Genomic DNA, 26,114 nt, shown 5'->3' on the forward strand with positions numbered 1-26,114 from the left:
GATGATTAAATGTGCCTCAGCCTTGCCTTTCGAGTTAAGAGTTGTGGCTTGATGAACTTTTAGCATACGAGTCGTAACCAATCGGGTAATTAAAAGATTTCTCCGATTTGATTAAGGTATTTGATGTAATCGCTTTCAAAAGTCAAACTTGATCTCCATGAGAACTAAAATTCCTAAAAAAATATGTTCAGGTAGTGTAAAAATAAATTCTAATCAAAAAATTGTAATGACAGAAATATTTGTTATTCCAATGAAATTATGCTTTACCTTGGATGATTAATGAGTGTTTCAATTTTGAATTTCGAGTATGCGGCTTGATGAACTTTAATGCAATAAGAGTTTTAGTTATCACGCAGATTAGCACGCTTCGTGTTATTAAAAAAATTTCTCTGATCGAAGGTTTTTGATGAAATGCAAATTCAAAGTGAAAACTATTTGATTCAGCTGTAAAACATAATTTTATCTGATTTAGTTTTTCAAATTTACGATTGTTTTAATCAAGAATTTGAGTCTTTAAATATTAAGTTGAGTTTGTTTTATGTAGAGAAAAGAAATTTACGATCAGTCATGATCGTGGGCTCCACTTGTTTTTATAATGTAAGACTAACTTAGTTCTACATTTCATGTTAATAATAGTTTTCAAATGGTTTCATTGTTGCTCAATCGTGATAGAGAGAAAAGCTGTGAATAATTTGAGTATTAAATGCTTCAATTTATTTGAATGGCAATACTATTCGACCTATTGAATTTAGAATCCTGAATTTGAATTTCCTATTCATATTAAATCGTAACAGATATTAAATTTCAAGTGCTTGAAGGATGAGATGTTTATGCATTGCTTTAATTTCCGTGTTGATTAGTATTTGATTGTCTCAAGATTGTTTGGTGAACATAAGGAATCAATGGAGATACAGATTTTACTGTTTTTCATCTCTTGCTATTAGCCTTTACCTTTGGAACATGATGCTAATAGAAACTTTATTTGCTTTCAATGAATATTTTGTTCTTAATTTTTTTCTTTTCCTTCTCCTTTAGGATAAAAATAATTGAAACTGGTGCTTTTGACAAGTTGATATCACTCGAGTGGCTTTATTTGGATTCTAATCAACTGATTAAACTTTCTCATGAAACTTTTTATCCAATCATTGATTCACTTAAAGTCCTTGATTTACATGGTAAGTTCAATATGAACAAATGAAACTGACTTTTAATTTAATGTTCAATGTTAACAATTGACAATTAACATCATCAACAACATGGTAAATCCAGAATAATATTCATATTGAAAAAAGTTTTCTTTTCTTTTGTTATTTTTATTATTACTATTATATTTTCATCATTATTCATTATTCAAAGAAACTTCGTTTTTCATTCTTTAATTATTGTAATATAAGTATTTTTATAATGTAAGACTAACTCATTTTTACATTTTATTGTTAATGATAGCTTTCAAATGAATTCATTGTTGCTCAACCATGATAGAAAAACAAAGGTGTAAATAATTTGAGTATTAAATGCTTCAATTTATTTGAATAGCAATACTATTCGACCAATTGAATTTAGAATCCAGTTTTGTTCTTAACTTTTTAATTGGGTGAAAGTTTATGATTCAATTTTCTGAAGTTGAATTTCCTATTCATATTAAATCGTAACAGATGTTAATGTTCAAGTGCTTGAAGGATGAGATGTTTATGCATTGCTTTAATTTCCGTGTTGATTAGTATTTGATTGTCTCAAGATTGTTTGGTGAACATAAGGAATCAATGGAGATACAGATTTTACTGTTTTTCATCTCTTGCTATTAACCTTTACCTTTGGAACATGATGCTAATAGAAACTTTATTTGCTTTCAATGAATATTTTGTTCTTAATTTTTTTCTTTTCCTTCTCCTTTAGGATAAAAATAATTGAAACTGGTGCTTTTGACAAGTTAATATCACTCGAGTGGCTTTATTTGGATTCTAATCAATTGATTAAACTTTCTCATGAAACTTTTTATCCAATCATTGATTCACTTAAAGTCCTTGATTTACATGGTAAGTTTCAATATGAACAAATTAAACTGACATTTAATTTAATGTTCAATGTTAACAATTGTTTGGTTATCCAGTTTGTTTTGTGATTCATTTGTTTTTTAATTTCTTTAAATCCATTTCATTTTGTTTTCCCAATTTACCAGATAATCCGTTTGTCTGCCATTGTGGTCTGGTATGGTTCAGTGAATGGGTTCGTGATGAAGGTAAATCAATAGTCAATATGCCAGATAAAACTGAATGTCAACTGACCCCTGATTCACCTAAAAAAATGCCGATTCGAGAAATGAAAAGCAGTTTATTGGATTGTGTTAATTTAGCAATTCAACAAAAAGCTGAAACAACAATTTATTTTATTTTGTTTAACATTGCTCACTTCTTGGTTAGATACTTACAATTGTAAATTATTCACTTGAAATGTAAATACAGTGTATATTAAATGAGAAACAAGAATGAAACAATAAAATTGCTTATTCTATTTTCATTAATTTCTGGTTCTAATTGAAATGTTATTTATTTAGTTTTAAATCTGCTTTTATTATGGTTGCTGACAGCATAAATGTATAGCTATCTCCATCTCTTGTTAGAAAAGTTTATTGCTATTCTCAAATCTTGTACTTGACTCATACTTAACCTCCCTCTGTTGCTGGCGGAACAAAATAAATTAACCTTGTCTATTAAATTATCATTTAGAAATTAAGGAAATTTGATTGCACACATGATTTGTTGGGCTTGGAGTAATGTACAATTATGTGCAAAATTTGTTGCGAAAATTCTCTTTTAAAAGTAATGCTATTTGATTTATTTGATTTGATTGATGTGTTAGGTTGAGTGGTTGCAATATGGTGAACAAAACGCTAAAAAGCCGGCTTTCTCTATTTTATCTCAAATAACAAAGTTTTACATAAAATTCTGGTCCAACAATAAACAATCAACCTGAATAACAAAAAAATTTCCCCCTCTCTCAATGTTATTGTTCACGAGATGCAGATTTTTTCGTAGCCTTTTTTCATAAATTTCTCAGATATATGAATTCTGAAGTTACATTTCCTATTTTTCGTCGTTATAGTTGAATTAGGACTTTTACGCTGAGTAATTTTTTTCCTAGAATCAACTCAGTTCAGCCACAATTTTGACGCATGATAGTTCGAGGCACAGTTATTATACACTTTATCAAAATTTTACTGAATCAGTTCCGGCTAGAATAATTTTTCGGACATCATTGGATTCATTTTCTTAATCTGGATTCAAGTTTATCGAGTTTTTATGCAAATACAACTGATAAAAAAGCAAACTTTCGATGTCTCAAATTATAAACTTTGACATTTATGGATCATTTGAAATTTAATTTTCATCAGCTGTATTTGATTTGTTAGACTAGTAAAAGGAACCTTTTCATTTCTAATCGCGATTTCTTGTCAAAGCTGAATAATGATTCTGATATTCTATTTTAAAAATCATAAATATTCATGAATACAGATATCATTGGTTAGATGACTTATTGTCGCCAGTTTATAAAATTGATATTTGTTCAACACTCATGAAGCAAACAATAAAGAAGTTTCCAAAAGATCAGAAATCAGTTTAAAAAGCTATTTTGTGTCGATATCTTTAATTTTACAACTAATAAATCGAAAAGTCAAAATGCGATTGTTTAAAGTGTGCTCAATCTTCTTAATTGTTTATTCTTTCATTTTTTGTGTTCATGCAATAGATGTAGAAACAGGAGCCACAGTTACAGAGTCTCTTAGAGACAGTTTTCAAACGATACTCGAAAATATCAAGGATGCAGTGTTACAATTTAAAAGTGATAGCGTTCAACAAATTATCAATTTGAAAGAAATTCGAGATAAACTTCAAGCCATGCTGAAGGATCTTAAGAATATAAATTCTGTTTCCAAAGCATTATAGACGCTATGAATATTTATTGGCCAGTGACGATCAATAGTACTTCAATCGACACTCAACATATATTGTTTTGATTGAAATAAATGAATAATAAAATGAATAAAATCTGTTAGAACTGAAATAAAAAATTTTCAAATAAAGTGCTTTTCCGCTACAAATAATATCTTCAAATCGGTTTTGTTGGTTGAAATACCAATTTCACTTAAATGGAAAAAAAGCTATGAAGCGTATTCTTATTAAATTTCGGGATTTTTGGGAAGATTCAGTGGATTTTGGGAAAATTGGGAAAATTAGATGTCTTTTCAATCTATTTCTCTAAGCTATTTCTGTCGTAATATGGTGTTGTTAGCCCTTTAGAACCGAATTCTAACTTTGGGAAAATCCCAAAAATCCAAGCCCTAGTTATTAGATTCTCGATTACCTGAAGACTAGAGGCCGTGTTCCCCGATACCGATAATTTTGTTGATTTCCTCCTTCGCTTTCATTTTGTTTTCACAATTACCCAAGCAATCCGTTTGTATTGCCGTTGTAGTCTGTTATGGTTCAGTGAATAGGTTTTTGATGAAGGTAAATCAATAGTCAATATGCCAGATAAAACTGAGTGTCAACTTGTCCGAAAAACACAAATTTCTAGTGTTTCTAAGTCGATAAAATTTTCATCTTCTGTCAAATTGAAGAAACCCGTTTCGGCATGAAAAGAGGTTTCTGAAGTTAGTGTGCAGATTCCAGGCGTACAGCATCAAATTGGCTTTTTTCAATCAACTCAATTGAGGTTAACCAGATATGGTTCATTTTAAATAAAACATAGATGGCCATGCATTGGGTTAGTTTTTTAAAGCAAGCAATCAATAATTTCAGTATAAAAGTCAATATTTAACTAAAAGTCAAAACAGAAATGAGCAAGAAATTACTGAATGAAATGAAAATAGTAAATTCTAAGTATAGTAAAACATGATTAACAATTGACGAGTCAGATGATTTGTTGTAGTGAATCTTCATGAATGTTCACTAGACTCTCGATTCATGATCAATAGAGGTCGGTTTCATTGTTGGTTTCCAGGTAACATAGTTTGAATTGATTCTCATTCTAGGAAAAAGGTAAAGGTAGAGGTAAATTACATGATAATGATGGTAACCAATAGATTCTGGAGCATAACAATCGAAACAAACATTGAACTTGTGATATAAAATTCGTTCTCATTGTAATCAATTTACTTAATTCAAATGTGTAAATTAATTTCATTTTAAACTTGTTTTTATTTAATAATTTCTTAATTTTACCCAATTTCCCCAAACTCATCTAATCAACAATTACTTGTGAAATATTTTATATTGTAAGTGGCCAGTGCTTCAAACATGACCAATGTTTCTCGATGTAAAGCAATTGTTGTTGGTGATAAAGCCGTTGGTAAAACAGCGATTCTCAATTGTCTTCTTGGTTATCCAGTTCCTTTCAGCAAACGATACAACATGACCAAAGGAGTGAACATTGTTTCAAAGTCGATTAAATTGGTCGAATCGCGAGAAGAATTGTGTTCAATTGATATTTACTTTTACGACTTTTCTGGTCGCTCCATTTATTCCGATCTGGTTCGATCTTTGTGGGCCAACAATGTTTCATTGGTTATCGGTGTGTTTGATGTAACTCGAGAAGAATCCTTTTACCATTTACAATCAATCCTCTCTGATTATTTGAGAAAATTTGACAAACATTTAGACAATCCGTCAACATCAACTCACAACAACAACATTACCAATACATTGGGCATTGTTGGTGTCATTTTGGGCAATAAAACTGATTTAACTGAGCAAAGAGCAGTCGATGAGGAAGAAGCTCGCCAATGGGCCAAACATTTACGAATGAGATATTTTGATGTTAGCGCCAAGGATAATATTGCAATTGAAGAATCGTTTAATCATTTGGTTAGAACCTGGTTTGATTCTAATCGTTCAAATTGAAGGTTATCAACTTCACCCAACTATAACCATTGTCCATTATCATTACCAACTCATTGTATTGACCTTTAGTTATTTATGTCTATGAATAATAACTGTGTTCATCTATTTATTTATCAACATTCAATTTTTCACTCACTTTTACTTTCCACTCTCAATTTTGTCTTCTGGTGAAAACAATAAATTGATTTTGAATGTTATCATGAAATTACTCGACTTTAATAGACACACTAGAGCAGTTAACCCATTGAATAATTTAAATAAACTCTGGTAGTTGAATTGGTTGACTTTTAATGCTTTTAGGTTTCAATTTCATGACTACTCTTTAATATTGAAACATCCTTTGGTGATTGACAGCGTTTAGTTAAACGTTTAAATGAAAATGTCTTTCTAATCAAATAACTTTATTGAACATTTATCATTTTGATAATCATGATAAGTAAAATATCGTGACTAGGAATCATAAATTATTGCTATTAATGCTCTATTTTTATAGTCAGAGATGAACCCTTTCCTTACCTATTTTGCCTTCATTCAGTCTTTACCATTGTTATCATGACTTTTTGTGCTCTTTAAGAAACTTAAAATAGGTTAATTTGTTTATACTCAATATAATAGTTTATTAATAGTCGATGAGAAAAATTTATCTAAATTTGATGGTTCAAGGAGTTGCTACGAGTTTTATTCTGATCGACAATATGGAAATTTTGTTGAGAGTTTCTTTGAAGCTACAGTCAAACCTCTCAAAATGAGACTTCGTGGGGATAGCTTTAGGGGCTATTTTCAAAGAATCAACTCTGAAAATAGATTTGGACTTCGAGAAAAGTTCATAAAATGATTCGATTAAAGTTGTTATTAAACTAATGATAAATTCTTAGTCTTTGGAAATCTTTTGTCGTCATAATCGGTCATTAAATTTGTAATTTTTAATTAATTTTTAGTTTATTCATATTTTAATTAGCGGTGCAGCGTCTTTGTTGCTTAGTAACGTCTCAATTTAAGAGAGTCTCATTTTGAGAGGTTTGACTGTATTTTAAATGTTAGTTTAATGAAAAGATGAGATAATAAAGGATCAACTTGTGAAGAAACATATTCATAAATTGGAAAATAATTTGATGAGAAATATTTGTTTGTTGGAATAATGTTCAGTTTTATTGACAAATGCATATGATGCGTGAAAATGTGAATTCAGTTTACTATTCATTCAGCATTTACTATGTAAAATCACTTTAATAAATGAACAAATTGATCGTAAATACGACATAAAGTTAGATATTAAGTGGCAGTTTGAGAGACTCTATGATCTGTGATATGAATCAACAGTTATCATTCAGAAATAAAGAGTCCAATTGGGCATCAGTTGTTGATGAATCAATTGACTTTAACATTATCTTAAATTTGGCTTTAAAGATCATTTGGATTAGAGATGATCATTGAATGGCCTAATTTTCATAGGATTTGAAACAATCATCTCATTTGCTCAAACTGTACTTTTAATACAAATGTCTGGTATTGTGCTAGTTGAAAATTTAGTTTTTATGACTTAGAATGAATAATGTTGCTTTGACTGGAAAGATTTTTGGAAAAAAGACTTTTTTAGATGAGATCAATGATTAAAAAACAGCTTGACCAGAAGTAACAGCTCAAAATTTGGCATTTTTTGATGATTAATTATATTTACAGGCTTTGTTATTGAACTGGATGAGTCTTTTATTATAAAAACCATTTTCTGGAAGATAAAATGTCCAAATCTTTCGAAAGGATTGTCAAATTCGATTTCCAGACCAGAATGCAATAATGAATTTAAATAAATAAAAGGAAATTTCCCCAAATGATCATCTAAATCATGTAGTGTTTTGAACTGTTTATTGAATCCACCAGTCTTTTTGTTGTACTTATTTAGTTTGTTCATCTTCCAGATGTTTCCTTGGCTAGTTATTACTTTGAGATCATTGATGAAGATTTGAGATTTATATAGTTGATTAAAGATCCGAATCAATGTTGTCTTCACATTGATAATTGACCACAGTATTTTGCGTTTTACAGTTGAATAATAAATAATCGTTTGAACAGCTGAATATCATCAGTAACCTTTAAAAAATAGATTAAAACCATGTAACCTGAGTTTGTTGATTTTGTTTACCTTGTTTACGGTTAAAGTTATTATTTTCATTACTAGAATTGAGTATTGATAAAACATCTCGGTAGCTATCCTTTTCAGGTGACATATTCAATGCTGATGTTGATGATGAATGAGGCACCTTGTTACCTGAAGACAGGGTAACTTCCGAGTCATTTGTATCTGGATTACCTGAAAGATTGGCCTGAGTTAAGCCAATAGTGGAAAGACCTTGTAAACGGTTCGCTTGTTCAGATAAACAGTCATCCTTGAAACCAGAAGCTCCTCCAGCAGAAAGTGGCTTCACTTTTCCTCTTCCATCATCTGTGCTTCCTCTACTTAGCCTTCTATTTGCACCTCCACTGCTGTTTCCACCTGATGCAGATGAATCCATGCGACGAGAATTGCCCACAATTAGTCCGTTAGTCATTTCAGGTGAATCATAATTATTTACAGCGATTCGGAAAGGTCTTATTGTATCATCATAAGTAACTGGTGACACGCGGCGAGAAAAGACAGTCTCTCGTGTAACTCGTTTACCACAAAAGGCTGATGTTGTACAGGCAACAATAAGCATAAGAAGTATAACCACCACTCCAAGAACACTGAATACCAAGATTCCAGAATATTGACATCTTGGACCGACATTCCAGTCTTGACAAGTACAATAAAGCGTTGAATCTAACGCATTAACCAAACAATGTCCACCATTTTCACAATAACTCAATGGGCATTCAACACGACAAACTTCCCCAGGATAGTATGGATTGGGTGACAAATCAGTAAAACCTGGTTTACATTGACAACGGAATCCTGGCTCTGATAGTAAATTGGCGGCAATGGCTCCTTGTGGTGGAATCGGTAAACATACTGAATTTGGTGAACAATAATTGAGATCAGCTATTCCACATGGGTCGATATCGTCTTGGATAGCTTTTATGGTTACATTTCGAAAGAGCAATTCTGATGGCATGGAAGATGCACTTTCACTGAGATCGGCAACTGCTTGAGTCATTTCTCGAGCAAGGTTGACTTTGAAATTATTTGTGAATAGATCATTACGAACATGGACCATTGCTTTAGCCGAGACACTTCCCGGGCTAAAGCTGAGCACTCCAATTGAGACTATTCCTGAGGCTAAAAGTGGAGATCTATCCATGATAACTCTTAGAGATCTTTCAGTCTGGTCTTTAGTTTCAATGAAACGAGGAGAGTAAATATTGGCCAAGTCATCGGACCAAATGAGATTACCAAAAGAAACTGTAATTAATGCTCCTTTCTTAATTCGGCATGGCTCTGAATGATTTGTACGATGAAATGGTTCAACACATTGGCAAACGTTGAAATTGGCTGAACTCACGCAACGTTCATTCAGATGAAGGTGACAGTTATAGGGACTAGAGCACAATCTATAATTAGAATGGTTTTCATCATGGCTTTCAACTCCTAGAGCAGTTGGAAATAAAGAAGTGACCGAAGATTTGATTGGTGATGAAGTAGATGTTAAGGATGAATGAATGACTGAATCCAATTGAGTTTGATTGCTTATGATTCCAATTGATTCGTTGTTTGTACTTTCACCATTTACATCAGAATCAAGAGATCTAAAGTGTATTCCAGGCAAAGATTTGTTTGTCCAATGGTACCGATGATTAGAACTGGACAAAGGTGATAATGATCTCTCCTCAGGGTCAGTGTAGTTATCAGGTTTGTCTGGGACTATAGCTGAATGTGTATTTTCTTCACCTTGAGTTGATACAATGCCATCATTTTGGTACTCGATGAATTTAGAGTTGGGTCCATCTAAAGTTGATACTTGAGGATCATAAAGCTCCAATGATAATGGGTCCAAACTTCGAGTTGATTTCAAATTTAATGATTGATCTTTGACATGTTGATCAGATTTAGTCCCAGCAAGCCTCTTTAGACCATTATAATTATCTACATTCTCTTTATAAGTTGGTAACTCTGCTTGTTTTAAGGTCCGAGCTTTCCGATCTTGCAATTGGATATTGGTTAACTCATCGTCGAGTTTATTAGTTGTGTGGTCAAAATTTTGGTCAAAACTGCTTCCATTGGACACGAATTTATCTGATAATAGGTTCAAATGGTCAGGGTAAGTTTCGTTACTTGAGATGTTCACTGCTGTTTCTGGTCCGATCAAATCAGAGTCAAGATTGGTTCCATAGAGCTTTAAACCTATCCACAGAAGATACAAATAATTTAATATTGAGCTTTAATTGAAATTACTGGTTGAAACTCTTGATCTAAAAAAATTATCACTTATTTTAATGTTGAGACTAAATTGTTCATTGTCTAATGAACTGTTTAAAATTGCATTACAGCTGATAGCAGCCCTAGTGGCCATAATGGTCCCAATGAAACTATCAAGCCGCTTAAAAGTTGCTAATGGTTTCAATGTTGAATTTCAAACAGTTTAAATCAAAACAAATTAAATCTATTATTAAAACTCGTTAAAACTTACCATTGATAATGAAGGGCCAGAGAGTGAAAATAATTGTAAAATAGCAGTTAAAAGATGAATTGGTAAACGTTATCATTTGTCGACAATAAATTGATGAACCCAAGATTTGTTTGTCAAAGATGATGTTGGAGGTTATTGTTGAGTATCACCATTAATAAATTAAACAACACTAAATGGTAAATAATGTAACAATAAATGTGGGCCAAAAATAAGGTTGAAATGCGTTGGTGAACTGGTTAAAAATGTATCAGATTCTAATGTCATCATTATTATTAGCTTTATGGTAAAAATGAAAAATAAACTTGGAGGGTAAAAAAAGACTAAATATCCAAAGTTGATGAAAGATGATGAAAAAAGAAGAAAGAAATGAAGGGAAAGAAAACAAAGAGGAAGAAAAATGAGTGTCCACCCAAAATAATTGAACACATAAGAAATTGCTGAAAATATGTGAGATAATTTGAGTGATTATGATGATTGAAGCAAGATAAATCACGTAATATATCAGTAATTTGAGGATGATAAGATGATAAACAGAGTTAAAGCAAGAGTTGAAGTGCAATGAATTAGGGAGGAAAAGTTATCATGGTTTTTCATATTAGTTTCAGTTTATCCAAAAATATGTGTGATATTTGAATAGAGTGACTAGATTGAACTGTGAACAAAAAAAAAAGGTAAACCAATGTATTAAAAATGAAAGCTCAAATGGATTGGAAATGAAGAGCAAGTCGATTATGGTGATGATAATGATGATGATAATAATGATGAGTGAGATTGGGATGAGTGTTGGTATCTCGGGTGTGTCTCAAAATAGGAACCATTTTTACCTTTTTTGACTTAACCAAAGCAGATGATTAACTAATGAGATGGTTGACTTTTGGTTTTTTTTGGCATCACTTTCTTTACCTACATTTACCAATGTATTTACAGTCTTAGGCGTTGATCACACTTTAATTTCAACACAATTAAAAATAGACAATCAAGTTAATCGTTTGACTCTAAATTGTTTTCAATAGTCCACCAAAATTAGGCATAAATTATAATACATCTTAAATGCACATTAACATTATCAACAAAGCTTTAGTTTTACCCAAATCTTAGAGCCTAACCAAAGTCTGGACTTGATGATGTTGAACTGTCGATACTGTTGAACTGATTCTTACTAATTGTTTGAATTGTCAGAATATTAAACTTCGAGAAATTATTGAGCTGATTCGAGTTACTTTGATTAATATTTTTCGTGTCTTGATGAGTTTGCTCTTGAGCTTTGAATGGACAAATTGGGTAAACCTTACTTTCATCATTCCATCAACATCTCTTATTAGATAATTTAATATCTAGTTTGAATATTATAATAACATTTTTTTTCATTTACATCCAACTTGACTAAGGCAACTTATTATTATAATTATTAACCTGTTCTGGACTAGTGGATACCATTATTATTATGCGCTTGAAAAGCTTTACCTTTGTTGGTGTCTTTTTTTCTGTTACCAATTAACTAATTCGGCTCTTGTTCATCTCTCCAGGGAAGATTGGACTTGTCGTTGATTTAACCAATACTTTGGCTATCATCAGTTTTAATCGCAATATCATTATTAACATTATTCAATGGACATCAAGTGTTGAAGATCAATGAACCTACCTTTTTCAAAAAAAACCATATTCCTGTATTGCTGAATATTATTGTTTGCTTTCTTTATTTGGTTCCCATTGAATGATTTTTGTTGCACATCTCCTATTTTAGTTCATTGAATTTGACTCTAATTAGCTCCAATCAGCAGTTTTATCATCATCAATGGAAATAATTAGCTAAGTATTGCTATTACGAGTCCATGAATCCTAGATATTCAGTTCATTGGCCTTCCATTCGTATCACAACTAAAAAGCTTGAGATATTTTACTGTAATCACACAAAATTTGTTTGTATTGTAATTCGGAATTCTTATCGTTATATGATGCAAAAATAATCAATTATTATACGGCGATTCCAGCTCCTTGAAATTTCTTCTAATCAATTTGCTAAAAATTTGGGAATTTTCAAACATGCTCATGACCGAATCAAAAAATAAATTTGTTGAAGATTTTGGTTAATTAAATACAAAGAAATATCTCAAATTTTATTAATCATTCAATACTTAAATTAATCTTCATTATAAATCGATCAACATCTTAATTCAACACTCTTTGATCTGTTAAAGGACTTGCATTTCCAGCTGAGATTGAGGTTAAATTATTGATGTAATAAAACAGAATTTAATACTGAAAATTAATCAACATTCATCCTCATATTATACATCAAGTCCGGATAAAATTGTAAATTATTCAACGCAAAATGATTCGTTTCTAATGGTCCTAATTAGTTAATTCTTCAACTGGTTTGTCAATTTTTTTATCAATTGGGTCAGCAATCGGTTCATCGCCTCCTTCATCTACCGGTTTATCAGCTGGTTTTTTAGACTTTTTCTTGGACTTCTTCTTGGGCTTTTTCTTTGTTAATTTATCAGCTCCCATGTCGATCTTTTCATCGATTTTTTCATCGAGTTTCTCATCGATTTTTTCATCAAGTTTTTCATCGTTCTTTTCGTCAATTTTCTCGTCCAGTTTTTCATCAATTTTCTCATCAATCTTTTCCTCAATTTTTTCTTCAATTTTTTCATCGATTGGTTCCTCATTTGTTTCGTCTTTTTTTTCAACAATTGGCTCTTCAATTGGTTCATCCTTTGTTTCGTCGTTTTTTGCAATAATTGGTTCTTCAATTGGCTTGTCATTTGATTCAACAGCTGGTTTCTCAGTGTTTGTTATCTTAACATCGACTGGTGGGTCAGTTTTTACCTCAATCGGTTTATCAATCTGTGAACTATAAAGTAAACAATTTTAGTATCTTGATTTTAAATAGTAAATTAAAAAGTAAAAATCATTTAATTGCTTTGAATTTCATGCTAACAATTGATTGATTCATTAGCTTATATTAGTAATTTGGATAGGTTTTTATAATTAAAAATATCGTCTAACATTTAGATTTAATTTGTAATTTTGAGAGATTAAAAATCAGTAATTGAAGGAAAATTAACATAAATTGAAAGCTAAAGATCTAATATTTAATGAAATGTGCGTGATTGATATTTTCAATTACAGTCAACCCTTGAGTTTTTTGTTTTTTTTGGAGTGCTGACATCTGTGTGAACTACAGGGGGAAATAATTAAATTTTACGGTTTAAACAATAAGTCCACTCTAATGACTCCCCCCTGAAGGGAGATGGGTAGAGACTCTCTACTAGTGAGGCTAAAGGGGAATCATTAGAGTGGATTAATTGTTTAAACTGTAAAATTTATTTTTCCCCCTGTAGTTCACATAGATGTCAGCACTCCAAAAAAACAAAAAACTCGAGGGTTGACTGTATAACCATTTGATGACAATCAAGCCACAATTTAGCATGAAATTCCCATAGAAAGGATTTTTGACACGAAAAAAGATACTAAACGTATTATTCTTGTTACCTTATAACTGTTTCGGTTACTGTTTGGTCAATTTTCTTTTCCGGTAATTCGTCAATTTTTTTGTCAGTTTTTTCCTCTTTTGGTAATTCAACTGGTTCCTTAACTTGTTTATCAGCTGGTTTACTTTCAATGTTTTCTTTTTCTGCCTCTTTACTAGCAAGTGCAGGCTTTGGGGCGACTTCAACAACCTTTTTTGGTCTGGCAGATTCTGGCACAGGAATAAGGCAGACAGCTTCAACAACCCGCTTTGGTGAGAGAGAATATCTTCTAAATTCACAGAATAAATGCAAATATAATGCCTCGGCATGTGGAGTAAATCTCGGAAAAGAAATACCAGATTTGTATTGAGCGTCAACCAAAGGTTGTTTCATTTTTTGCTCCAAGTCGGTTGTGAAAACTTCAACCTCGCGACTATTGGTAAGACAGACAACACATTGTTCAGTCACTGATTCATCTATAGTTGAAGTAAATGAAGAGATTGAGATATGGCGCGCTTTTATTCCCTCGCCTGCAGTTAACTTGTACTTAGAGTGATGTTTTAGCTGTGGAAGTGTGAATAAAATGAACTGTTCTTCTGTGCAAACGAGAACTTTATCTGCAGCTGAAGGAGCGCGGGCTTTGCCGTGTTTAACTTCCAATGGGTCTGGTAGTGGGTATCCAGTTGGATCAATGGGATGAATGAATATTACCGGAGCTGCATGTGCTAATCTAATTTCTCTACCGTAATTAAAAGTAATTTTCTCTGTTTTCCTCAAATCTTCTTCTCCTTCTTTAGGTAGAAAACCAGGAACTTTAAAGGCAAATGCATAAACTATACCAGCTCTTGTACCAACCCAGAGAGTGGGGGCTTGACCAGAGTCCTTTTTATCAATACCCGCTAAGCCAATGTATAGACAATTAACAACGGCTCCTGTTATTTCATCCTTAGGTCTAGATTCAACCCGTCTTTCATTCGGTTTAACTGCAAATGTTTTCACTTCTTGTGCTGGTGATTGAGATTGTTTACTTGTATCATCACTCGATTTAGTTGGTGTATTAGATGGAGTAGAAGATGATGCTGGTGAGGCTTCAGGTTTCTTAATATCCCTTAAAGATCTCAATCGTTTCAAGTTACGGAAAGAATAACGGACAGATTTTCTAAAAGATTTGTGTCTAGAAATAGGAGCATTATCTTCAGCCAGAGCAGCAGTATCCTTAGTATTCAAAGTACTTTTAGTAACAACAACAGTATGTTGGAGGAAGTCATAAAGACCAAACCCATAATCAGTACCAATAGCCAAAAGATTCCATTCAGGATGCCATGCTAAAGCTGTCACATATGAGGGCGGATTTGTTTGAATTAAGGCAAGAGCAGTGAAACCAATAAACTTAACATGCTCTGAACGTGGTTTAGGGGCTGCTTGGCCTTTCCAAGGGAAATTTTCCTCTGGACGGATAATATTCATTGATTTGACAACAAGAGGAGTGCAATTGTTATCATCAGTCAAGCTGAAAACAATTACTTGACCACAGCCGCCTCCAACAACCAAGGTTGAAGAGAAGGGAGAGAAAACAACCTTTTGTATTTTCAGCCTGACATTGTCAACAAATGGATCATATGAGCCAACATTGCGGAAGGGTGGCCATAACTCTTCAACTTCTTTACTATTCTCATTAGCTGGAACTTCGTCAGAGTCAATCGGGATTATGTCATCATCGGGATCATTAAAAAGCTTCACAGTTTCAAGGGAACATAAATGGTGAAGAGTTACGTCACCAGCAGCCCAAAAGTGGACGGTACCATTGTCATGACCTGTCACTAAAACATCATTTGTCACAGTGAAAGGCTTTTCAGCAATTACACCACCTTTAATGGGCCATTCACGATTAGTGTACTTGTTTTCATTTTGTTTGGTGCCAATGCTTTGAAGTTTTTTGTAAACATCATCTGGGATATCAGAAAAATATTGACAGGAGGTGATTTCCGAAGAATTGAGGGTACACAAATATGGCAATTTATATTCTAGCCAATCGGGACTTTGAAGATCAATAGCAACTATTTCTTGAACAGTGAGAACTAATAAAGCTTCTGGATAGTCATACATAGCTTTCCCATCTTTATCATCGGCATTGATGACTATAAAGTCAATTACGGCCGAGGGAAAATCCAACACATGATGTTTCTTTTCTCCTTTCTCGGCACCTTTCTTGATAATCGTCACAGAGTATTTATCATTAAAGTCATATCTCGGGAGACCATTACCAAAAATAAGAAACTCTTCCCTAATAGGTTATCAAAATAATAAAAAAAAACAAAGATAAGACAATTATTTTATCTAGAGGTGTGCTTCTTGAATTGTCAAGAAATAACTGTTGAGAAGATGAGAAAAATAATTACTTGTCAATGGTTGTCAAGCCAATTATCTTGGTAATAGGTTTACAGGCATAAGGTCCATATTCTTTTTCTTCTTTTTGTGATGGTTTCAAATTGTCACTCAATTTCCATCTGATGTAGATACCATCGGCATGAGAGCTAATAAATTCTTCACCGTTTCGCAGCCAACAAACAGATTCTAGTTGCTACAAAAGCCGAAAGAAGTGATTGGAGAAAATGTTAGTTTAATTCAATATTTACTTAACAAGAAAATAAATTGAGATCATCTTTAAGTAAACTTACCTGGTTTGAAATGTAAAAATGCTCAGTAGTTAAATTTTTGTTGTCCCACAAAACAAGCAAACCTCTATTGTAACCAATCAAGAATTTATCAGGATCGTGAGGTTTTTCAACTATAACTTCAACTTCACCTGGATTACTTTTTTTGAGCGAATCTTCGGGAATATTTTGTATGACCACATCTTGGTATATTATTTCATTAGTGAGGTCAAAAGTTTCTAATGACAGTATGTAAATATTACCACCTTGAGTTCCAACTAGCAAAAATTGATTGGAAGAGTTTATGGTCATAGTTGTAATTTGTTTAAGATTTCCTTCTCTTTGCTCTTTATGAAAAAAGGAGCAAGTTTTAACTTGTTCGATGAAACTTTTTTCAACACCATTTTCCCTCTTTTGAACATTGATTTCCCACAAACTGAGGCTGTTATCACTGCAAAGAACAACCAATTGTCCACGTCCTTCGACAAATTTTATTGAACGAACCTCTGTCTCTTCTCCTAGAGATATTTCCAATTCAACTCCGGGTCTACCATTAATCTTTATAACTCCCTTTTCTGAACCAATGGCTAGTAAACTTAGCTTGCTGTCATACGCCATACATGTTGGTGAATGTGGAAATCCATGAGATAATGTCTGTTTCAGACCAAATGATTCCTTTGTTAACTTGGACCTTGTAGAAGACTTGAAACGTTTTCCCCTAAAATATTTCAACATATTGATCTTTTTATACTTAGTAAAATCAGGTAGAAACAAGGTTTAAAAAATTGGGCACTCTATAAAAATCAATCCAAAACTATTAAAAATTAAAACTATTTAAAAAAGACAATAAAAAAAATTTAACACAAAAAAATGAGACAATATTGCTCGTTAGGTTAGGTGTGGTTTCACCGATGATCACTGGGAGAGTTAAAAGCAAAAACCAGGGTTGGCTTAAGAACCGGTTACATTAGCTAAACAAAAGCGTATTGAGAGTTGGTAGTGGCTGGTTACTTGAGCACCACCTATGCCTTTTCATCAACAATTTTTAATTTGTAGCTGGGAATCTGGCAATAGACCTTTTTTGGATTATTATATCATGTACATCATGTAGATCAAATAACTTTAGTAATCAACAATTATTAACTAATAATTTGTCTCTTATTGAGTCTTACAGAACATTGTTTACTATCAAGTTGCATAGGAAATGACATAGATGGCAGTTTTACTGCATTCGTAATTATATTGTTATTTTTAAATGGCTATAACAAAAAAAGGTGTTTTACTGTCATTAAAACAGGTCACCATCAAAAAGTGAATCACTTTTTCTATTGTCTTATAAACTTGGCAGCACCTCTTTCAAACATCTGTGACTAATTGTTCTGGTACAGTTTCGCTATTGGTAGTTGGTGAGGATGTAACGCGAAATAACAAATTAAATTGCACCTTTCTGGTTGTAAGATGTTTTTTTTTGGCTTTTTGATAAGAAATCAAGTCTTAATTGATTTATGGTTTATTAGATTCCACAAAGGATAACTTGTAATTTAGGTAAAAATTTAGGTGAACAATATGTACCCGTTATTTTTTTTCTGTCTATACATTTAAGTTTCTATAGCTGACTTTAATAAGCCAAATTGAGTTTCCAATATTTTTAAAGCTTCGTTGTAAGCACAACCCGGACGAATTATTTTAAAATAACCTTTGGTGGATAGATCAATTACTGTTGATCCCAACTTGTTTGGATCCCCAGTTAGTTTACCTCCATCGAGGACGGCATCAAGATTTGACCAAAGCTCGTGAAACTCATCAACTTGGGTACAGCTAGGTTTATCACTGATATTGGCACTGGTTAAGGCTAACGGCTCAGCTATTTGTTGGGTCAATTTTAAAATAAATGGATGATCTGGAATTCTGATACCGATTGAATTTGTTTCAGGATTGAGCAATGGATTTAATTGAGGCGATCTCTCGAAGATGAGCGTATATGGTCCAGGTAAGAGAGCATTTAAGATTTTATGATCAACAGTGACTATACTCCATTTTGATATTTCATTAACATTTGATAAGCATATGGCAATCGGTTTACAATTTAATCGACCCTTGATTTGATATATACGCGAGACAACACTAGGTTCTTGAGCCAAACCAATAAGACCGTAGATAGTGTCCGTGGGAACACCGAGAATACCTCCTTTAGAGATTAAATCACAAGCCATGCCGATAGCTTTGACGTTTAGGCTTCCATTTACATTATGTACAGGTATTAATTTATTGGAAAAAAATGAAACCATGGTTGATATTAATAGATGTGTTAATGAAGAAATGTAAAGCTGAGAAAAAACAATTATCTGATACGTGAGAAAAAAGAGTGAGAAAACAAAATTATAATTAGCTGAAAATGAAATTCAAAATTATTATTAATTGATAATTACCCAAAAGTGAGAAGATGCGTTTAACAATGAAATGTTGCAAGTTTATAAACACATAATGATCATTATTTGAATGATTAACTAGATTTGAAATGGAAGAAAAGAGAAAAATATGGTTTGAAAAATACAGACACGAACATGTGTTGGCTATCTTGTTGTTTTCAATAAGAACAGCTGGGATAGTGGTTACAGAATGATTCAAGATAGAAAATGGAAGTAAAGATATTGGAATACTGAGAAGATTGAAGCATAAAAGATTCATTAGTGGAAACTCTGTCTAGGAAAAATGATCAACGGAAGAGGAAGAAATAAAAATATGAATGATGAGAAGCAAAAGAGTACCTTTTTATACATTGGGCCCACTCTTAAAGAACAGGTATGTATCGTCGTTCTGGGTATTAAAAATGGTATAACATGTTTGAATGGGTATCCTGATAATTGAGTTAACACCATTACCTTTGTAGAGTGGGGTATCGTCTATTTTAATATCAACTTCACCAGTTAAGACACAAAATTTATGGGCCACAGGTCCACTATTTTGATTTACTTTTGTTGCCCTCGGCTCTAATTTGATCAAACCAATTAGTAATTGTGTTAACTTGTGATGATGTAGATAAGCCAAGCTAACTCCTGGAGATAATTTACTTTTAGTCCATTGAACCTCTTGTACAAAGGATAACATCTTTTTCCGAGCGGCTTCATGTTTCTGATTGTTGATATGAACAACAGGTTCACGACGTTTAAACTCATGGTCTCGAGTGTCTCCAAATTGCAGGAAAGGAGAGAAATCAAATTTCTTCTCTGAAACTGATACAGATGCTTGATCCATTGCAAGTTAAAAAAGGTGTAATAAAAGTTTAAAGCTGACAATGACACAAATACGATCAGATGGGGTCGATTAAATTATGAACAATAGGAAAACACGGTTCAACTAAAAGAGAGGGAAATAGAAAGATGAAGATATGTGTATTGATGGTGTAAACAAAGTTTGGTCAGGGGAAACATTTCCCCTCTTTTAGGCGCAGTAAGCTAAATTTTTAACCAGCCTTTCCAAATTGATATTTGCGCATTTTTACACTTTACCTTTAAGTCCACTGATTTTTGGCTTTTTTCCTGGTCCAATTATTCCTGTTATCCAATCTTTGGTCATTAAATAATCCTGAAAAACTATCTTAATCAACTCTACTTCAAGCTTTTTAAACTATGTTTATGTATAAACGGCTCCCTCCAAAATCCTTAAGCATAATAATTGCTATGGTTACGTTGACAGCTTTTTTTCTTACAATTGTTAATCTCAATTGTTTTGGTTTTTAAAACCAGTTTTTAAGTCTTTGGCCACCTTTGACCTTTTGCGGAAAATAGCTAATTTGGTAAGTTTTCAATCTTTAAGGTTTTGTGTGTCTAGACGTTAAAAAATTGCTGGTTGAAAGCATATTAGCGAATGGTATTTAAGTAGCAGAAGATGACAGTAAATCAAATTAAATAATGTCAAAGTTTATAATGATATTTTCGTTCTTAAACAGATAGCCTGGACTATGGAACCTTGGAAATGCTGATCTTAATCAAGTGGTAAATCACAAATCCAAACGAATTGTTTTCTTGTTTGTCAACCATGTGGACCTGTCATTTTAAAGAGCTTAAGGTCAGTTTAAAAGATTTATTTGTTTATATTTGAATCCAAAAGACTCCCGGTCATTTGCTCATAGATGCTTTATATCGTTATGATCAGCAGCCAATGGAAAGTTTAACCATTTTCTTGGATTATCTGGTTAAACTGATAAAAAACTTGTTTTGTGCTGACATTTAAAAGTCTGTGGTTTGAACTTTACTTGCCATCACTATCGCCTTTCTCTTCTTATTGACCTGTTCAAAATTGACTCAAATTCAACTCACCAAATTTATTCTTTACCATGTTTCCAATTTTTCAATTTTCCTTTTTCATTTGTTTTCTAGTCCAAATTTCCACCGCATTTGATCCGATATCGTTTACAGCAATCAAAGGAAGCCGCTATGACAATTATATCTCATTATCAACAATGGTTGTCAACAATAGGGTATGAATCTGTTTATCTTATTCAAATTAATGATAGGAATATCTTTCGATGAACTATTAACTTATTCACTTTTGTTTTATTTACTCACAGGCAACCTTCAACAATCTTTATGGAGCTTTCAAGTGCACAGTACCCGGAATTTACTTTTTTTCATTTACCGCTCTTGGTCAACCAAATAAGGAGCTTCGATTATCTCTCCGTGTCTCCAAATTTCCGGTGATTACAGTTTATAGTAATGGCCCAGCATCTAACACTGTTTCAGGATCTACATTGTTGCATTTATCAGAGGGTGATTTGGTTTATCTGTTCATCGAAAAGGGTGATATCACTGAATCTAATCAACTTGATCATGCATACACATCTTTCTCGGGTTATCAATTGTCAGACAAAGCTCCTACTGGTTTCCTCTCTGGAATTGTTGGAAGACAATCAATGGCATCAGCTTCAGATGATCGCACAGAGAGCTCAGAGTCGACCGATGTGAATAGTAAAGTGCAATTCAAACCTGATCACAAGGATCATATCTTTGAACTAATGGAGGCATCTGATGATTCTGATGATTGAATATCAATCAGTCTTTTCAATGCCTAATTCCGACTTCATGAATTGGAGTATCTATAAATATTCACCACATTTGCCATTTTTGACATTAAATTTTATGGAAAATTTTAGCTTCACATTGCTAACAAATACGGGTGGTTCTTGATACAATCGTATCGATTTGATTAAAATTATGTAAAATATTATGACAAAATAAACTATCTGTATGATGAAACGAAATAATTGTCTGAATTATTTCTATTTATTTTACTAAAACTAAACTCATTTTAAAAAAAGCCAAACGCAGAATGAAATCAAGTCCAGCGTTAATAACACGAATTTCAATCCAATTTCTTAATAGCGTTCATTATTTGGCACACAAATATGAAATGAAATGTAATCAGAAATATCACCTAGAATCATTATAACTTAGGCTTAATTTGACTTTCAATTACCCATATGGGTAAAACCTTCAAGTGATCGAAGTTATACAAGAAACGAGTCCATTGGATAAAGTAAATTATTATTACTAATAAGCCTGTTGAGTTTGTTTGATTGTCAATTAATAATAGTAAAAATCATCATGTTTATGTTATTTGTGAGTTTGACATTCGTTTTAACAGCAATTAACTCATCTCAAGGAATAGAGGAGCAAGAGATAACTATTGATAGACTGAAATCGCTTGTGCAATTAGATGAATTGCCAGTTCCTGAAGTCGATTTAGAGTATTTGCGGCAATCTCATGTAACAGATCCTTCAGTACAATTAAATGATGCTGATGAAGCTCCAATTTCTCAATTAGAATTGATTCCATTTGTTGATTGTGTTTCTCGTGCAACAGGAAAACGTTTCCCGACCATTGATGATGTTTTGGCCAGACTTGAAAGTTATACACTTTCCGAGTTTATTGATGAAATGTTTAGATGCTTACAATCAAAAGCATTTCCCTCTGGATTCAACAGAAATACAAAATCATCTCGATTAATGAGAGCTTTATTCAATTCTGGTTTTCGACCCGAAGAAACTCCTAAAGAAGAGGATCCCGACCGTGAAAACATTGAGATAAAACCATCGAAACCAGGAAAAATCGAGAAACCAGAAGAAACTGGTAAACCTGGTAAAATTGAAAGACCAGAAGAACCAATTGTGATACCTAAACCTGGCAAGGAACGTGGTGATGGAAGAATCGAGATCTTTTTTGTTCGACTTCGTTGGGTTCTTTGGCAATATTTGAGGCAGTTGAAGAAGCAAGGCTCGAGAACATTGCAAGCCGAAGGTCGAACCATTTTCTTTGATAAAGAACCAATCTACATTAAACGAAGAAACTACCGTCTAACCCGTTTACCGGTCGTTTCCGAGATTGATTGTTTACTTTTTGATGTTGATTGTAATACCCTTGTTATGGACTCGAGTGCTGCCATCCCTGTTCGTATTCCAGTTCGTGTTCCCCTTCGTGTTCCTGTTCGTGTTTCAAGTCATGCACTGGATCACAAATTTATTCATGCTGACCATGATGAAGATGACGACGAAGATGATGATAATGATTTACTTCTATCTGACAGTGAAAACATTGGTGAATTAATTGCTGATGGTATGGAAGATGTTGCCAAGACTGTCTATCGTTTCTCTGGAGGCTTTAGAAGAGTGCAAAGACATTTGAATAGATTCATCAATTCTGGAGCTGATCTGATCCTAGGTTAACTGCAATAAAATCAGAAAACAAAATAAGACAAGAAAAATTATAAATAAAGTTTCGATTTCAATAAAAGTTAAATATTAATAGTTTGCATAACGGCAAGACGGTTGTTACTAAAAAGACACGATTTGTCTCATTTGTATATAATTGAGACAAATAGGCAAAAACAAGTAAAAATTCATTTCTATCAGATTTAGGCTCTGTTAGTTGACATAAGAACTAAGTCCATTTTTGCGATTTGAAAATTGCTCTGATCAATGGTTTTTGCGAAAATCGAGATCAAAGTTGCAACTTCACCATGTTTTGCAACATGGCACAGCGCAAATTGGTAAAAATTAAGAGCGTCTGAAATACCTTTTTGGTTAAATATACCAGAAGAATGACTTCGGCTACAAAAAAGACTGAGATGATGGGTTCAAATAAGGTGAAGTGATTGTTTTGTTTTCAGAATTGGACGGAATCGTTTGGTAAATTGATTTAGAGTCTTTAGCAGTTCCAATGTGATTACATTCTGGACTAAAGAGGCCAGAAGAGGTGCATGTTAGTCAAAAGTAACACAATATTGATGCAAATGATGATTTAAAAACAAAGAGTAGAAAGTTTAGTTTAAAGGACCATAAACAAAAAGTTTGACTCTTGAGTTAAGATTTAGGACTTTGTGGGTGCGTAGGGGCTTAAATACTTAGTCTTGTACAAAATCAAAAAGTTTTCTGGTGAACCGTTCTCGAGAAAATCGAGGTCAAAGTTGAAACTTCGATTGCATTTTATTCGGTTATGGAAGCAGTCATTTTCATAAAACTCATTTCCCAGATGTAAAATTTGATGGCCAATTAGATTATGCACTTATTTTTAGAAATAAAATCTTCCCTTTTCTGTAAAACAGATCACTTCGATTTAAATTTAAACGTGTCGCATTTGGTGACCGTAATAGTTAGAGACTTGAAACTTATTATTTCTCGATAAAAATTGTTTGTTCACACCAACAGTCAAAAACTTTTTTCAACATCTCGACAGTTCTCTCGATTTCGGTCTTTAACCCAAAAACTTTGAGTCTTAATATTTCGAGATTGGTAGCCCCTACAATCATAATTCTTTGACCATTCGTTAGATTTTATTAGGGGAAATAACAATATAAGAATAAATACCGCAGAAAATCTGAGCTAATCATTTAATCATCAATTTCCTTCTAAAGTTCCATAAGGCTTGTGTTTGAGATAACGCTTATCTCTAGAAATCGGGTATCAAATGTAAAGTTAATGTAATAAAACGATAGAACTTTTTTCAGAAGTTATGATGAAATAATATTTTAGTCCAAAATAAAATCTAATCAATGGTGAAAGAATAACGATCGTAGGTGCTATGGTTCTCGAAATATTCAGACTCAAAGTTTTTGGGTTAAAGGCCGAAATCAAGCAAACTGTGGAGATATTGAAAAAATTGTTTGATTGTTGATGTGTACAATAAATTTTTATCGACAAATAATAAGTTTCAGTCCTCTAACTATAACGGTCATCGAATGCGACACGTTTAAATTTAAATCGAAGTGATCTGTTTTACAGAAAAGGGAAGATTTTATTTCTAAAAATAAGTGCATAATCTAATTGGCCATCAAATTTTACATCTGGGAAATGAGTTTTATGAAAATGACTGCTTCCATAACCGAATAAAATGCAATCGAAGTTTCAACTTTGACCTCGATTTTCTCGAGAACGGTTCACCAGAAAACTTTTTGATTTTGTACAAGACTAAGTATTTAAGCCCCTACGCACCCACAAAGTCCTAAATCTTAACTCAAGAGTCAAACTTTTTGTTTATGGTCCTTTAAACTAAACTTTCTACTCTTTGTTTTTAAATCATCATTTGCATCAATATTGTGTTACTTTTGACTAACATGCACCTCTTCTGGCCTCTTTAGTCCAGAATGTAATCACATTGGAACTGCTAAAGACTCTAAATCAATTTACCAAACGATTCCGTCCAATTCTGAAAACAAAACAATCACTTCACCTTATTTGAACCCATCATCTCAGTCATTTTTGTAGCCGAAGTCATTCTTCTGGTGTATTTAACCAAAAAGGTATACTGTGAAGTTGAACAAATGAGTTGTTAGGTGAAAATTTGGGTTGATTTACGCATGCAGGGTGAAATTAGATGCAAGGTCTTGGACAATACTCTGGATTTGCTTAAACATTTCAACATTTTAGCAGACAATTAAAATGAACGTGTTAACAATTAGTTATCTATGGATTGATCAGTTTTAATTTTTCCTGATAATCAAAGTTAATACAGTAGTTTAATATAGTTACTTGGAGTGTCATTGAATAAATAATTAGTAATTACAGATATCCATCAGATGATTCAGTCTCTAGCTTGTAAGTTGATTAGTTCACTCAACTAACATATTGGATAAAAATCTTATTTAGGTGCTAACATTCATTTTAATGCAATCAATTAATCAATCTTTAATTGAATTACTTCGATTTGGTGACTTTTGAAATTGTTACCGCAAAAAACAAATTGTAATTTAATTGAGAAACCTTTTTCCAGTTTGTATTATTCAGAACCTGATATTCAAGGATAAAGTTAGCTGCAGTTTTAACTGTCCAAATTGGATTTGACTTTTAATCACAATTATTAACTGTTGTGTCGGTGCAAATTGTAATCGATTTACGAAATTTGCGTTTTCTCATTGAATTTACATACTAATGAATCATTAGTAATGCTTGAGCTTGGCCATTTTCATAATTAAAAACAAATTGAGATAAC

At 32.6% G+C, this 26,114-nt stretch overlaps 4 protein-coding genes and 1 long non-coding RNA gene across 7 annotated transcripts; 3 read left to right on the forward strand and 2 right to left on the reverse strand.

The window, feature by feature from the left end:
• Positions 1-717: 717 nt before the first annotated feature.
• On the forward strand, positions 718-2,521 carry LOC149093728 (uncharacterized). Its single transcript, XR_016199016.1, has 3 exons — positions 718-1,175; positions 1,897-2,036; positions 2,180-2,521. It is a non-coding gene; the product is annotated as an uncharacterized LOC149093728 (long non-coding RNA).
• Positions 2,522-4,856: 2,335 nt separating this feature from the next.
• On the forward strand, positions 4,857-6,098 carry LOC107366344 (intraflagellar transport protein 27 homolog). Its single transcript, XM_015933924.3, has one exon. The coding sequence runs from the start codon at positions 5,298-5,300 to the stop codon at positions 5,898-5,900; it is 603 nt and encodes a 200-aa protein (XP_015789410.2). The 5' UTR covers positions 4,857-5,297; the 3' UTR covers positions 5,901-6,098.
• A 924-nt stretch (positions 6,099-7,022) lies between these two features.
• Positions 7,023-17,541, reverse strand: LOC107366379 (uncharacterized). Its single transcript, XM_015933967.3, has 7 exons — positions 16,656-17,541; positions 16,377-16,558; positions 14,000-16,261; positions 12,857-13,358; positions 10,502-10,646; positions 8,209-10,215; positions 7,023-7,988 (listed from the first exon to the last, which is right to left on the reverse strand). The coding sequence occupies exons 1-7, from the start codon at positions 17,364-17,366 to the stop codon at positions 7,981-7,983; spliced, it is 5,817 nt and encodes a 1,938-aa protein (XP_015789453.2). The 5' UTR covers positions 17,367-17,541; the 3' UTR covers positions 7,023-7,980.
• A 584-nt stretch (positions 17,542-18,125) lies between these two features.
• Tcs1 (Threonyl-carbamoyl synthesis 1) lies at positions 18,126-19,978 on the reverse strand. Its single transcript, XM_015933970.2, has 4 exons — positions 19,514-19,978; positions 19,400-19,448; positions 19,061-19,138; positions 18,126-18,976 (listed from the first exon to the last, which is right to left on the reverse strand). The coding sequence occupies exon 4, from the start codon at positions 18,917-18,919 to the stop codon at positions 18,230-18,232; it is 690 nt and encodes a 229-aa protein (XP_015789456.1). The 5' UTR covers positions 18,920-18,976; positions 19,061-19,138; positions 19,400-19,448; positions 19,514-19,978; the 3' UTR covers positions 18,126-18,229.
• Positions 19,956-21,891, forward strand: LOC107366382 (complement C1q subcomponent subunit A). Of its 3 annotated transcripts, none has more exons than XM_089267987.1 (4): positions 19,956-20,427; positions 20,581-20,699; positions 21,011-21,111; positions 21,202-21,891. In XM_089267987.1, exons 3-4 carry the CDS (start codon positions 21,094-21,096, stop codon positions 21,673-21,675), a joined length of 492 nt encoding a protein of 163 aa, XP_089124113.1. In that variant the 5' UTR covers positions 19,956-20,427; positions 20,581-20,699; positions 21,011-21,093; the 3' UTR covers positions 21,676-21,891. The 3 variants fall into 3 exon arrangements, with proteins under 3 accessions (XP_089124113.1, XP_089124114.1, XP_089124112.1); XM_089267988.1 differs by having other exon boundaries at positions 20,393-20,427; positions 20,585-20,699; XM_089267986.1 differs by lacking the exons at positions 19,956-20,427; positions 20,581-20,699 and having other exon boundaries at positions 20,904-21,111.
• Positions 21,892-26,114: the final 4,223 nt, after the last annotated feature.

This window comes from Tetranychus urticae, chromosome 2 (assembly GCF_039701765.1).
Source record: "Tetranychus urticae isolate SD_2017Ah chromosome 2, NJAU_TeUrti_SD_1.0, whole genome shotgun sequence".
NCBI classification, from domain to species: domain Eukaryota; kingdom Metazoa; phylum Arthropoda; class Arachnida; order Trombidiformes; family Tetranychidae; genus Tetranychus; species Tetranychus urticae.

Excerpts from the sequence above, each read along its gene's own strand:
- LOC107366379 (XM_015933967.3), bottom strand. The coding sequence starts at position 17,366 with ATGTTGAAATATTTTAGGGGAAAACGTTTCAAGTCTTCTACAAGGTCC. Across the intron at positions 16,262-16,376 it reads GGCTTGACAACCATTGACAA|GGAAGAGTTTCTTATTTTTG; the intron begins GTAATTATTTTT and ends ATAACCTATTAG. Across the intron at positions 10,216-10,501 it reads CTGGCCCTTCATTATCAATG|GTTTAAAGCTCTATGGAACC; the intron begins GTAAGTTTTAAC and ends TTCTGTGGATAG.
- Tcs1 (XM_015933970.2), bottom strand. The coding sequence starts at position 18,919 with ATGGTTTCATTTTTTTCCAATAAATTAATACCTGTACATAATGTAAAT.
- LOC107366344 (XM_015933924.3), top strand. The coding sequence starts at position 5,298 with ATGACCAATGTTTCTCGATGTAAAGCAATTGTTGTTGGTGATAAAGCC.
- LOC107366382 (XM_089267986.1), top strand. The coding sequence starts at position 20,968 with ATGTTTCCAATTTTTCAATTTTCCTTTTTCATTTGTTTTCTAGTCCAA. Across the intron at positions 21,112-21,201 it reads CAATGGTTGTCAACAATAGG|GCAACCTTCAACAATCTTTA; the intron begins GTATGAATCTGT and ends ATTTACTCACAG.